We start from the raw sequence: 15,059 nt of genomic DNA, 5'->3' as shown, positions 1-15,059 counted from the left end.
AGGTCAAGGCATCTTAGCTTCCTAAAGCCAGGTCAAGGTTTTTCCTGCCCTGCCCCAAAGGTGTGAGTTACTGATTTACTGGTACCACAGTGTCTCGTTTCAATTGACCCCTCTACGAAAGGCAAATACCAACAAATACCACCCCAGACGCTGGTTCAGATACCGCCAGTTTTGTTTCACCACCACTCGGGGCAATCTGAATGTTTTTAAGAAAAAATGGCACACGTATTTCCATTTGGTCGGGTCTGGTCGGTAGCTGTAGTCCATCGCCAAGACATTTTTACTACTTTGGCCTTTTCGAAGATTAATAAGTGACTTGGTGGTGGTGTAACTCTGGCCTATAGATAAGCTTAAATTAACAAAAATGATTTGTCAACTCAGAATGGAAGTTGTTTTTCCTTCTTGGTTTTGGAGTGTCTGTGTGTACTTGCTAGATAAATGAACCCTGAGTCCGTTTCAGACGAGCTGGAGAATTGTTCCATTGTTGCTTGCTCATCACTTCCAGGTTCGTGCATATGGCCGTCCCAGGTCCTAAGTTCTTGTTTTGGATTTTTATTTTTTCACCGACGGAAGTGTCCTCACGTGTTTGTTCCTTTCCGAGCAGTGAACTGCTAAGGTATTTCTTGTTGCAGTTGCAACCTTTCAGTAACCCCTCCCCGCCCCCCGTCTTTACTACAGGTTAAAAAGAAAGAAGAAAAAAAAAAAAAAACTCAAAGAAACTTGTGTAAATATTGTAGAGGTGTCTGTTTCTCGTAGAAACACACCAGATTCCAAGCTGTAAATAAGTTCCTCTTCCTCTTGCCACCAGGAGGAAACATGTACATACCTTCCATTCAGTTATTTTTTATTGTTTTTCTTTCTTTTAATTGAATGATTATTATTTTAATATTATTTGCAATATTTCTCTTGTATTAATGCGTTGGACTCTTTATTAATGGTGCATTAAAATATTTTTTAAATAAAAAAAAACTGCCTCTGCCCGTGTCTTTTCGAAAGGGAGGGTGTGTGCCCCTGTAACTTTTTGGTGTCATCAATCGTCTCCCTGTTAAAAGATAATGAGGGATAAGTGACATGCAGCTTGTGGTGCATCATCCTATGTGCGAATGAAACGGGAACTTGCTGAACCAGTGGAAATAACCGTCTCTTTCTGACAGCTCGGTGGCAAATGAAGTTGCACCTGCGAACCTCCACGTCTCTGTTTTTTTTTTTTTTGTTGTTTTTTTTTCATAAATTGTATTATTTTTGAGCAATTGTATTATTATTTATCCGACATTCTCATTGAAGAAACGGGACAATCTGGATAAAACAACGTTTGGTTTAAAAAAAAAAAAAAAAAGGTATTCAAAGAATGAAAAGTTTGTCGCCGTCAAAAACTGCGGTCACACCGTCTTGCGCTCCAAAGCAGTTGCGCGTCAACATCGATGTACGCGGCGAAGAAGCCGCGGCGGCTGCTTGAAACGGCGACGCTTCCATTTGTTGTCTTTTTCCTTTGTTGAAATACACGAATGCGTGTTCTTTGACTGCAGATTTTCAGTTTTTATTTATTTATTTATTTATGTATTGATTGGACGCTCAAGTCATACGCAATGCGCATGCATCGCTGTAGAGGCAGCGTTTGAAAATGCCGTAAATATATGCGCTACGCATGCGTATTGCGTATGACTTTAACGTTCATTATTACAACAAAAGCTGTAGGAAAAGAACGAGACCGTCAGATCGGATGTGTGTCCCAACAAAGTAAAATAAATAGAAACTTTAGATGTAGACGCGCACGGATTTTGAAGTGCGGGCACAATCTGCTTTTGCTCGACTGCACTCACCCAAACCGAGATAAGGGGTGCGGAGAGTTGTTATTTATTTCTTATTCAGTTTTCATTTCACTTCACGGTCACGTTGTTGTTGTTGTTGTTGTTGTTGTTGTTGTTGTTGTTGTTGTGCAATAAACATGCATGAATATACACACCGCGTTAAAAAAAAAAAAAAAAACCCCAAAACAGAACAAAGCACAGCGACAACGGACTGGATTAGCTCTAGGAGTGGTTTAACCCAGCGAGTAACGGGGGGACGTCACAGTTCCTACGTTTTGCTCCGCTCGACACGGGACCTGGAAGGACGAGCTGGTCCGCTACCCGAGCACACCAGCCGAGGAGCCGCGGGAACCGCAACATGTCTGACGGCGAACGGGACCGTGTGTATTTAATCACTGGAGGCTGCGGCTTCCTGGGCCAGCATTTGCTGCAGGTCCTGCTGGAGAAGGAGGACAATCTGTCCGAGGTCAGGCTGCTCGACAAGCACGTCGACCCCGGGCTGACTCAACTCAGCACCGGTAAGAACAGCTGAGCAAACGTCAAAAAAAAAAGAAGAAGAATAACAACAACAATATATATGTATATATATATATATATATATATATATATATATGCATCTATCGCTCGCTCTCGATATATTTTTTGTTTGTGTGTTTGTTTTTTCTGTTTTCTTACGTAAATACAGGTTAATAAAAAACCCAAACTATTGATACCGATATTTCTATACCGGGGATGCTGAGCTTATTTGTTTATTTATTTATTTATTATTATTATTATTATTATTATTATTATTATTATTTTTACATTTATTATTATTTATTTTTTTAATCTTAGAACGATAACACGTATTTGTTACATACGTTCCAGAAACGTCTCACTTTGGTAATAACATTAGGAGCCGAACAGGGTGAGCCTGTATGAAACGTTCCTTGTTTTATATTATGTCATACAAAGTAAACTTAAATATATGTCTGTACAGAGTTGTGGTATTATTCGCTAACCATACTATTGCATTGCGTTGTTGTTTTTCTTATACAACTCGGGTAGTTGTTCTTTTAACCGTCGATTTGACGAGAAATGTAAAAGTGCTGTTTTCCATTATTTCGGGTTTTTATACCAAACGCAGTGTGCAATTATGGTGTTCTGGAAATCACAAGGTTGAGTATGAGTGCATCGAATAATGTAAGTGATATATGTGTACACGTACCAATCACAAGTCAAAACATTGCGGAATTGGGCTGAACGTGAGACGTTAGCCAGAAGTTGAGCCAAATGATCTCGCTCACTCAAAAGAGCCCGGGTTGCCGTCACTACTTTATGTCTGTATATAGACAACCCTTCATCCGATCTGCCTCACACATGGCAGGTGTATTAGCCGGGCATGTACTCTTTTTTTCAGTTGGAGTTAGAAAAACCCCGCTGTGGTTAAAAAAAATAATAAATCACCCACTGGCTTGAGGTCGTATACTTTTTTTTGTTTTTTTTCTAAACGTCTCTAAGTTGCTTAAAAATGCCCTATAAAAGGAAATTACACGACACACACGCTATTTACCGAGCCAACCATAAAGGGCCAATCCGTAATTTTGAAAACATATTATAAATATCTAAATATATTAAATATTTTTAATCCTAATTTATACCCATACCAATAACCTATCCTGTACATCGGATCGCATTGTACATTCTGTATATTTTATATTTGACTACCCTTGTTTTGCTTTGTTTTTAGCTATTTGTGTATATTTAGCAGTTTTATTTTTGTTTTTATCTTTTTCTCAGACTGTTAAGACTAATTGTCTGTATTTGCACGCGCCAATAATCACCACGTCACGTGACAAATTCCTGGTACTATACATATAAATGCACCTGGCGAAATAAAGTCATTCTGTCAAAGATCCTCATTCTGAAAAACAGCGCCCCTCCCAGGCTCCAAGGAGCGCTAGGGCTCCGTGGAGAAGGAACCGATCACAGCTCACATGCAGATTAGAGATTTAAGAGGTTATCTGTCACAGACATATACATACGGCCATGCAGTGAAATGTCAAGACACCCGGTAATTACGCACAGGAATCTCTAAAAAATACTAAAAGGTGTGTAATCGACACTAGGTGCTCGCGCAGGCCGCCTCAAGGGGCGGCTCCACAATCGCGATTCTGGGTTCTATAATTATATAATAGTATTAATTGTCTTTGTTGTATTAAATATACATTTAAATCCTCCTAAATGAAACTTACCATAACTTACCTCCAGTACTTACCTCACCAAGCCATGATTGATTGGCGTTAACAGGCCTAATGTGTGCATAGAAAACATTCCCCACAACATTACACCACTACCACCAGCCTGGACTGTTGACACAAGGCAGGTGTGGCCTGTGTGCCTCAGTAGATATGGGGATCGATCAGTTTGTTTTTCCATTCTTCAACTCTCCAGTTTTGGGAGCCTTTGCCCACTGCGGCCTCAGCTTTCTGTTCTTGGCTGACAGGAGTAGAACCCGACGTGGTTCTGCAGTTGTAGAGAGATACTATTGATACTAGCGGTCAACCGATGAATTGGTCGGCCGATTAATTGGGGCGATATTTGCACATTTGTCTGTCGACACGACTACACGAAAACTGAGTTTTGAAAAATCTCCACCCTGGACAGTGTTTTCCAAAAATATCTTACTTCACCCCTTCATGGTTCAACACTAACTTTTAAAAGTGGTTGCCAGGCTTGCAACCAGGCATTAGCTTTTGGTTGCCGAAACGGAAAATATGGTTGCCACACAACTTATATTCTGAGTAATTAAGATGCTATGCAATTATAAGTCAGCTTAATAATGAAACTGTGACCAGCGATGATCCATTGGAATTTTGCACGATCGCCCAAGTCGAGTAAGAACTGGTTATTGTATTGTACCGGCTATATGTTGACAAATTTGACCAAATTGTTGAGAAAAAAAGACTAAAACTAAATATATTTCCTATATATCTTTAATTTTATTTGAATTAGTTTTGTAAGTACACAATATCATTTCAGTTAGTTTTCGTTTTTTCTACAATGTGGTGTTATACTAATGTTGCTGCTGCTTACAAAGTCACATCCCTCCCCCACCTTGGTCAGTCCGATCACATTTCTCTGTTTCTCACGCCAAAATACTCCCCACTCATTAAACGTGTGAAACCAACCACAAAGACTGTTAAAGTCTGGATGGAAGATGCAGATCCCACTCTTCAAGACCAGCTCCAACACACTGACTGGAAAGGGTTTTTTGCTGATGCCACCAAGGACTCTCATACCAACATTCACACAGTAGCCAAATCTGTCATGGATTACCTCAACGAGTGTGCAGAGAGAGTGACGACACATAAATCAGTGAAATTATTCCCTAACCAGAAACCCTGGATGAACAAAGAAGTTTGCCTTCTCCTCAAGGCCAGGGACGCAGCCTTCAGGTCGGGAGACCAGGAGGCCTACGGCTCTGCCAGATCCAATCTGAGGAAAGGAATGTCCAGGGCCAAACACAACTATAAGCAAAGGATTGAAGAGCACTTCAACTCCTCCGACCCCCGGCGTATGTGGCAAGGCCTACATACACTCACCAACAAATCCCCAACTCCCCCACCCTCCTCCACTTCCCTCCCAGATGAGCTGAACCACTTCTACGCTCGATTTGATCGGGAGAGCAAGGAGGCAGCCTTCAAGTCACCAGACAAGGACACATTCCAATTCTCCACCTCAAGAGGTCTGCGACATCCTGAGCAGGGTGAATGCTCGAAAAGCTGCTGGCCCTGGTGGAGTCCCCGGACGTGTGCTGCGAGCCTGCACAGAGCAGTTGGCTGGTGTCTTCACTGACATCTTCAACATGTCACTAGCCCAATCAACAGTCCCACACAGTTATAAATCTGCCACCATTGTTCCGGTGCTTAAACATTCTACAGTCAAGGAACTGAAAAATTTCCGCTCTGTTGCACTGACCACGATCATTGCAAAATGTTTTGAGAGGCTGGTCCTCTCACATCTGAAAGCCTGCCTGCCCCCTTCACTGGACCCGTACCAATTTGCCTACCGACGCAACCGATCAACAGAGGATGCTATCTCCACAGTGCTCCATCCAGCACTCACCCACCTGGATAGCCCCAAAACCTATGTGTTAGAAGGCTTTTTATTGACTTTAGTTCTGCATTCAACACTGTGATCCCCTCCAAGCTGATCTCCAAGCTCAGCCAGCTTGGCATCAGCAACTCACTCTGCAACCGGATTATGGACTTCCTAACTAACAGACGGCAGGCTGTTAAATTGGGGAGTCTCTCCTCCTCCACTATCACCCTGAACACTGGCGTGCCGCAGGGTTGTGTGTTGAGCCCTCTGCTCTACTCTCTCTTCACTCATGACTGCGCCCCTGTTTTTGGCTCCAATGCCATAATCAAGTTCGCAGATGACACCACTGTGGTGGGCCTGATCAGAGATGAGGATGAAACAGCATATAGGGATGAGGTTCAACATCTAACTACGTGGTGTTAAAACAATAACCTGGAACTCAACACCTAGAAGACCAAGGAGATCATTGTGGACTTCAGGAGAACCAGGAACAGGGCACACCCCCCCCCCCCCTCCAAATCAGCGGTGCTGAGGTGGAGTGTGTGTCTAGCTTTAAGTTCCTTGGGGTCCACATCACAGAAAATCTCTCTTGGTCCCTCAATTCCTCCAGTCTGGTGAAGAAGGCGCATCAACGCCTTCACTTCCTACGGACCCTTAAGAAAGCACAGCTTTATCCTAGGATTCTATCGGACTTCTACCGGACTTCTACTGCTGTACCACTGAGAGCATACTTACAAACTGCATCTCTGTCTGGTACGGTAACTGCAACGTTGCGGACTGCAAGGCACTACAAAGAGTAGTGAACTCTGCCCAAAGGACTATTGGCTGTATACTCCCCCCCTCATCGCCACTGAGGGGGGGAGGACTTTTCACCCTTCTCTCATCTGACAAGCGATACAGGAGCCTGTACTCCTGCACCAGCAGGTTCAAGTACAGTTTCTTTCCAGAGGCTGTAACACTGTTAAATAAACCCCCACCCCACCTCTAGCACTGGACTTTTAAATGGTTACCTGCTTACCTGTTGTTACCTGCTTACCTGTTGCGTCTCACTTTCTGCAATGTTCACCTGTTTCATCAATCGCCCTTGCACTGCTATCACCTAAAAAACTGCACAATACTTTTTTTAACTGAACTTTTTTTTTTATATTCCATAACCTGACCAAAACCTGCACAATATACATAGATATACTACATGTATATATATAGTATTTATATAAAATGTCTATTTAAACTCTCTGTACATAATCCCCCTATAATCCTGACAAACCTGTATTTATAACCTTACACTGTTGTACATAATACATCTCTTTTGCCTACATAACTGCACATAAACACTGTACTCAAATAGCACTTTGGTATTTAAATGCTTCTTTTGCGCTTGTGGTTAGACGTCAACTGCATTTCATTGGTTCTGTACCTGTACTCTGCTAGTGACAATAAAGTTTACATTACATTACATTACATTACATTTAGTCATTTAGCAGACGCTTTTATCCAAAGCGACTTACAAGGGAGAATAACTTTCAAGCTACAAACTAGTTTAAGATAGTTTAATCTAATCTCATCTAATCGAATCGAATAATTTTTCACACGTAGTTTTAATTAGTTTGTTGTGCAGGTTTTGCTGTTTGCTGTCTCTATTTTTTATGCGAAAAAGTGTTTGTCAAAGACGGCAATTTGAGGTCACGAAGTGTTGTGCCTATTGACTCAATCGGGTTGCCGAGGGCAACTGCAACTGTTGAGCCCCTGAATGCTCACTTCCAGCAGAAGCGGCGATGTCAGCCCCACATTGTTGCCCCAAACTTCGTGTATGTTTGGCAGTTTCATGTTTGTTTTAATCTTTTTCTCAGACTATTACGATTTTTTTTTTGTAACGCCAATCATCTGTAGATACACGCAACAATAATCACCACATGACAAATTCCTAGTACATGTGAATGCACCTGGCGAAATAAAGTCTTTCAGTCAAAGATTCTCATTCTGAAATACAGCGCCCCCTAGGCTCCAAGAAAAGGTAGGGCTCTGTGGAGAAGGAACCAATCACAGCTCACATGCAGAGCGATACTATTGACACTAATGGTCGACCGATTAATTGATCTGCAGATTAATTGGGCCGATATTTGCACATAATGAGATAATCGTATGGGCCGATGCTTGCGCTCACAAGGCCGATTAAAAAAAAATGTTATCATAAAAGACCAGGGAATCCGCACATTTGAGTATTTTTCGAGCTTATAGAGCTTGTGCGTAATCACCGGGTGTCATGACATTTCACTGCTTATAAGTACGACCGTATGTGTATGTATGCGACAAATAATCTCTTGAACTTGAATCCCAAGTATTTTTGTTACTTTATGGCGTTTAGATATAATAATATCAAATATATATAGATTCTGATGTAATAATATAATATTGTAATGACTTTTGATGTGTCGGAGAATTGTTTATTGTCAGTTATAATGTGTTTTACTGTGGGCGGTTCACAAGCCTCGTAAGAGGGAATGTGTGCACATGATCTGGTGTAGGAGTCGGAGAGAGCGTGGAGGGAGAAGTGTTCGGTTGTTTGATTGTCTGTTTAACCACAACATGGTGTTCAACGTTCAACATGGCCAAAACAGTACCAACAACCGCGTGACTTCTCCCGTCGTCTAGAGCGTTACAATATCGTCATCGACATGTACAAAATCAGTTGAAGCTCTGAATGGCACGTCGAGACACAGCGCAGGGCTCAGGCTGAACAGGGATTTAGAGAAAAATTTGAATTTATTTTGTTTTCTAGTTTTCTAGTTTTAGTTTCTTAGCTTCGTACGCGCCGTGCAGGTTCCCGTGCCGGTTTTCCCGTGTTTTCGATTTTAGATCGATTTGTTTTTGATTCTACCTGTATGAAACAAACATTTAAACTCAGCTAAGGGTGTCATCGTATGGGTGAATGGTAACACCCTTAATAACCTGTTGTGAATGTTAAAATCGTTTGTTTGGTCAGCTCAGTGTGTTAAGTAGCAATTATCCTGGCGTATGGCTGGCTGACTCATAAGCACAGCCACACAGCCACACAAGCCAGAAGTGTTTGTGAGCAGATTTAGTGTTTTGAATAACAGCATTTGGGTGTACAGTTTTTGGTAGTTTTAGCCCCCCCTATGGATTTGGGTATTGATTGATCGCATTAATTTTGTAAACATGCTTATTTAATAGCCTATCTTACATCTAATCCCCAGCCTATCTAATTCCTTGACATTTATTCATATATATGTTTCATAAGAATTGATAATCCTGTAATGAAGTTATATCCAAGACCAAGGGCTTAATCCTTACACGCTTCTGGCCATAAAAATCGAAATGGCGGCAACGTTGTTAAGGAGCTTGGTAGTCCATTGGGCAAAGTTGCAGCTATGCACCGCCTGGATATGAACCTTGGGTGGAAAAGCTGTTATGTAGGAATTATTGGTTTGGCCTCGTTCCAGGCATTACGCCCTCTTCCTATCCCCCGGCACATCCAAGGTTATTACAACAATATTTGATGGGGAGTGGAAGTGAACTAGAACACTTCTGACAGCGAGGAGGGAGTGTGCCTTTATTCCCACTGGTGACTACACTTTGCTTACACTAAACGGCTCATGCAAGAGGGTGGAGGAAACATCATAGAAATACGAATTCCACTGCTATTTTGTCAATTATTTTTGTGTTATGCACATAAAGATGGACTCACCTCACACTGCCGTTTTACAGAAGCTTTAAACGGGACCTATTATGCTAATCTCACTCTCTTAGTGCTTGTGTACATACATTTGGGTCTCTGATGGGTCTACTGACACACAAACTGTGAAATAAGACAACTTGGTAAATTTTTGCTTTTCCTTAAAACAGGCTCTCCATATGAGAAACTTCAGCCACAGCTAGACATCAAAGCTAAGAGCTAATCATGGGAACTGCTGTATTGGCTGCAGAGACCAGCACAAAGAAAAAAATATTAATACCAACTGTCCGTGGCAAAAGTGCAGATGAGGGAAATGTAACGATTTAAAATGAATTCTACTGTGTTTCTTTCTGTGTGTGTGTGTCCACGGTAGGTTGACTGTACTCTAGACTGCGACGCACAATCCGCTCCACGTTTCTCCAAACAAAACCGTAGATGTATCTATTTTATTGTATTTTCCGTAATTCAATGAAACAAGCCCAAAGCCATTGCCGTTTCCTGCGGCGCTCCAAGCTCCGCACTGCTCCAGACACGGCGGTGAAAGTCGAAACAACCTTTTAAATTAGGTCAAGATCTAACATGAGTGAACATTCAGCAACTGGATTGCTCATTTCTCGCCTCAAATTTGTTCAGAAACAGATTCTGGTGGACTGATAAGGTGAATTCAGTGAAAGTTATGGAGTAAACACAATGAAACCCGGAAGCCATGCTCAAACCCCATTGGCTCACAGAACCCCGAACTTGTGCTCAGACCCCATTGGCTCACAGAACTCAGGGCTTTGGGAGGGTGGCTCTTCCCACAGAAACAACCCATTTTCAGACAGGGTGGATTGGACCCATGTCTCACATGCAAGATTCAAGCTTCAAGAGGTTTATTTGTCACATACATATACATCATCACATACATACGTTCATACATATAGGCAGTGAAATGTCATTGCTACACATTTAGCAAAGAACTTTAAAAACATGTTTTGGGGACCCTAAGAGACCATTATATTAACTTGGTGAAAAGCAGCATAATAGGTCCACTTTAAATAAAATCACAGAATGTGTGAAAGTTGGCTAAAGAAATAAGAAAATATCAGTTTGTTCCTCTCATTCACTTCACTTGTATCCATAATACAAGCATCAATTAAAAAAAAAAAAGGAGAGATGCTTTTGTGTTCCGGACGTGCAGCTGGATGAGCAAAGTGTCTCTCAGAAGCTGGTCGTGATTTTAGGGGCGGATAGAGACAACATCCTCGCCCTACCAAGCAAGGTCCTGCACAGTTGTTTCTGGAAGGGCCACAGAAGATTGTGACGGTCACCATTGTGTCATCATATACAAAATCCTTCCTCGCCAGCACTAGTGGTTGAAAACAACGTCTAAGATAAGAGAGTTATGTTACTCTTCAACATGTCAGTCTCCATTAATCAAATAACCTCTAATAACCACTGGATTCTCAACCGTATTTAAATATGTATCTGTAGCAGTGTTGACAATTGAATTGTCTTCAAACCATATTCTAGCCCCAAGCATGGCGTGATGTCTGACATTTAATTAGGCAAACATGCATTCTTGTCAGTTGCCAAATACTTGAGGTTGAAGTTTCTCTGACTAATTCCTATCTCATGTTTTCATTCTAACAGTGTACAACCTGTCCATTTGTTCTGTCTCTCCTGCTCTTCCTCACAGTCTGCTCTCTTTTCTCTTCCCTTCCGCAGATCGGAAGAAGGTGACTGTGGTTCAGGGCGACGTCACGGACTACGCCACTGTGCTGCAGGCGTCCCGTGGGGCTGATGTAATCATCCACTCGGCCAGCCTCGTGGACGTCTGGCACAGAGTTCCCGAGGCTGTCATCAGAAGTGTCAACATTAAAGGTAGCGACGAGTATGAGAAGGGTGGTGGTAGAGGACGGAGAGCGATGAAAAGAGGCGACGTGCCCACGGTAGTTCAGTTGTCCCACTGATACAACATCGGTACAGGGGTAAACCAGCCTTTGAATTGGACACAGCCCTGCTTGGACTCTGGAAACAACAAACCAACCCCAGATATGTCCCCACTTACATGGAAGCTGCTGGAGATCCACTAGACTCCATTCCCGCTGCCTTCCTTAGTTTTCCAAAAGGTTACGGAAGGTTTTTCCAAAAACCTTCCGCAATTAACATACCATTAGCAGTTCTAATTTTGCACATTTAATGACTTAAGAAACTCTTTGTGCGTCACCAGTGGTGAATAATGAAATGTGTAGTGGAATATGTTGTGCAGAGAGTAAATCTTTCATGTCTCCAAGTGGCGATTTATGTTTGCTGAATATTTTAAAAGATCCAACAGCTGATACAGGACTTTGTGTATAAGTAGTAGTAAAAGGCACTGGCCGCAGAAAGGCCACTTGGTCTGGAGTCCGGGAATGTTTGGTTAACCGTGCAATTGAGCTGGTTCTGCCTAAATCACAAGTATGGAGGTGTGCTCCGGCCCATTGCCCGGGAATAAAGAAGATTAACCAGGCGGAGGCAAAACAGCGCCAGTTGGCGTGTATTTATTCGCTTGTTTAAATAAAAAGGTGGCCCGTGGGTCAAAAAGGATAACTTAAATGCCAATGCAATTTGTTTTCATGTATCTCCAGGCAGGCAGTTACAACAGAAGCTGGCTTGAAATGTTTTCTACGGGCAGGCTGCATTTTCTCTACTTATTTTTCAGTGCTGTGTACGCTGGACGAAATGTTTGTTGGTCTGAACTTTACTGCTGCTTCATATTGAGAGATGTTTGGAAACTACTCCTTAAGAGCCCAATGGCTCATCTGTATGTGCCAGGCACAGCCTATTACCGTGTAGGGTGCTCCACAAAGTTCATTTCACATGTGCTGGATTGGAAACAATATTTGCAGAGAAAAGAAGCCTGCAACAGGTGTAAGCCATCTCCAGCAAACCACCTACAGATGTGCCACGCACAGCCTATTACCGTGTAGGGTGCTCCACAAAGTGCATTTCACATGTGCTGGATTGGAAAAAATATTTGCAGATAAAAGAAGCCTGGAACAAGTGTAAGCTATCTCCAGCAAACCACCTACTTATGTTCTGGACATGCCCACGGCCTACTTCTGGTCCTTTTTAAAGAAACCCATAACCCCAACCCTTGAAGGGCGTGGATGGGGGAATGGGTTTCTTTAAATAGGACACTTTTCTAAGACTGATTTCTCAGAATGTACTGTTTTGTCTGCACAAAATTCAATAGGAAGATTTTGGGGGAAAAAAGTCCAATGAGAATTTTTTTAGAAGTCAAGCACAATTTGAATCACCTTACAATTTACTTAATGAATATGGCTTTATTTGAAAACTGTTTTTCTTTCAGGTTTCCTCTATCAAAATAACACTAAAAACAGAAAGAGACCAATGAAGGAAAATGGATTTCTTATTAAACACAGCAAACAAAACATTACTACAAAATCCTGTCAATAAAAATGTCTATATGATAAATGTGTGTACATTTTGAAACGTACACGTAGCTTTTTCTCTGATGATAAAACAAATACATTTCACAAGTCTTCTATCTGGTCAGGAAGAAAATCTCACTGGCCTGAATATGACTCTGCTGTTCCAACCCTTGGAGTATTTGGCAGGGATTTACACACACAGTGTTTCCTAAGTCAATTTTGATCACTCTTTCCACATTACTGGTAAAATACTGTTAGGGCCAGTAATAATTTATACCCTCTTTGTTTTGCTTGTAATTCTTCATCTGGTTTTGTCTTAAGTTCATTGTCCTGTTTAAGACTCTAAATGTCAATTTATTCTTACTCCTGGGCCACATCAGAAGCCACACGTCAGTGTTGAGCAAGCGGCATGGCAACGCTTCAGATATGCTTGGTCGAAGGTCACACAAAGCAGAAGCGTCAGCATCGTGAAATCGTTGTGAAAGTGGCATGACATAAGGCTCCTAAACCCCTCGCGTTTTTTTAGGACTCTTTTCCAGAGTCAAAGCGTTAACTGGAGTGTAGATTCCCATAGAGGTCCATTCAAAATGTGTATTTAGTGAATGTATTGAATTACCAAGCCTGGTATGCATCAATCACATTTACATACATATGCATATACAGTATACACACACACACACACACACACACACTATATAATATATAATATATAAATAATGGCTGATGTGCATTCCGTGGATAACTTGGGAAGTAGTTATAGACTTTATTGGTCTGGTATACCGTACCTGTCAGCAACATGGAGGCGGGACGGTCTCCTTGCCGCTTGGAGTCACTATGTGTGGGCTGTAGTCAAACTGACAGTAGATTTTTGTAGTAGAGAAATCTGTTGATTTATTCATAAGGTTATTAAACTATTAATATGTTTTTTGCATGTTTTTCTTAATTTAATAATAGAGCCACAAATAATCCATAACAGATACAGATCAATGAATAGACATGTAGAGATTGTGGAAATCTCCTGCATCCTCCTCTGGTTAATGGGACGAACCCACCACTGCCGTCCCTGGCTTCTCCCGCAGACCCACAGAGGAGAACCAGCACCACATTCCTCCTGTCAAAAGCTGCGATGTATTTAAAGATTATTATTCATTCCAGCGATAAAACCCATTGTATTTCTTCATTCCAATGATAAAATACGTTGTATTCAAGCCAAAAGCTGATGTGTGAAATAAACAATAAACACTTAACTCACAAACTAATCCTACTACTTTGCTAAACCCACAGACTCCAAATGCAATTATAATGAAAATTAAATGGTTGAAAACGAAAGTAAACATTCACTTAATTCACTTACCATCGAAAGTTGAGAAATTTCACAATTTGAAGTGTAAAGTCTCGAGAATGCTGTTCATGAGAAAGAAGTTGACAAAACGATAAATGACACGACACTTTTGTGTTGCTGAGGGGTCGCTGACGATGAGGCTTCTGGTGTGGCCCATGGGTAAGAGAGGCATCCAATTTAATACTTCAAATCCAGTGTCTTTCTGTCTGAAATGATTGATTTCTCCTCTTCAGGCACTGAGAATGTGATCAATGCCTGTGTGGAGAACAGTATCCAGTACCTGGTGTACACCAGCAGCATGGAGGTGGTCGGCCCCAACGTCAAAGGAGACCCTTTTCTAAGGTGAGCCTTCAAACTGAGAAATAGGAAGACAAATGGCCGCACCATGGAGCTGCCATGACAGACTGTTTCTCAGCCCAACAGAAGATCTATTCTTTCTCTTGGCGGTGGAACATTTATAATGGCCGTGCATCTCCTGGATGGATCCGACATTCCAAGGAATGTTCCAAGTGCTTAGCAAGGGAGTACATGGAACGTGATACTCAGCCAAACATGTGGCCAAATAGAGACGAAAACCAGTCTTCTCTATCATATTGAGATTATATCATATCATATCATCATATCATGTCTCTCCACCCAGCTACATAATTCCATATTTATGGGGAAAGTCCCCACCTGACAGAAGACCTGAATAATTATTTAAGACACGACGCTGC

General features: G+C 41.7%; 1 protein-coding gene across 1 annotated transcript in view; it reads left to right on the top strand.

Moving 5' to 3' along the window:
- The first annotated feature begins 2,104 nt into the window (after positions 1 to 2,104).
- Positions 2,105 to 15,059, top strand: part of hsd3b7 (hydroxy-delta-5-steroid dehydrogenase, 3 beta- and steroid delta-isomerase) — a 38,193-nt gene continuing 25,238 nt past the window's right edge. The window contains exons 1-3 of the mRNA XM_080009148.1: positions 2,105 to 2,326; positions 11,293 to 11,448; positions 14,577 to 14,685. Coding sequence (XP_079865274.1) covers positions 2,167 to 2,326; positions 11,293 to 11,448; positions 14,577 to 14,685 — 425 coding nt within the window. The 5' untranslated portion in view covers positions 2,105 to 2,166. The remainder of the gene's footprint in view (positions 2,327 to 11,292; positions 11,449 to 14,576; positions 14,686 to 15,059) is intronic.

The sequence above is a fragment of the Zeus faber genome (assembly GCF_960531495.2).
Source record: "Zeus faber genome assembly, chromosome: 11".
In the NCBI taxonomy this organism is placed as follows: Eukaryota; Metazoa; Chordata; class Actinopteri; order Zeiformes; family Zeidae; genus Zeus; species Zeus faber.
The sequence above is the reverse complement of the archived record's forward strand: the minus strand, read 5'-3'. Positions and strand labels throughout refer to the sequence as shown.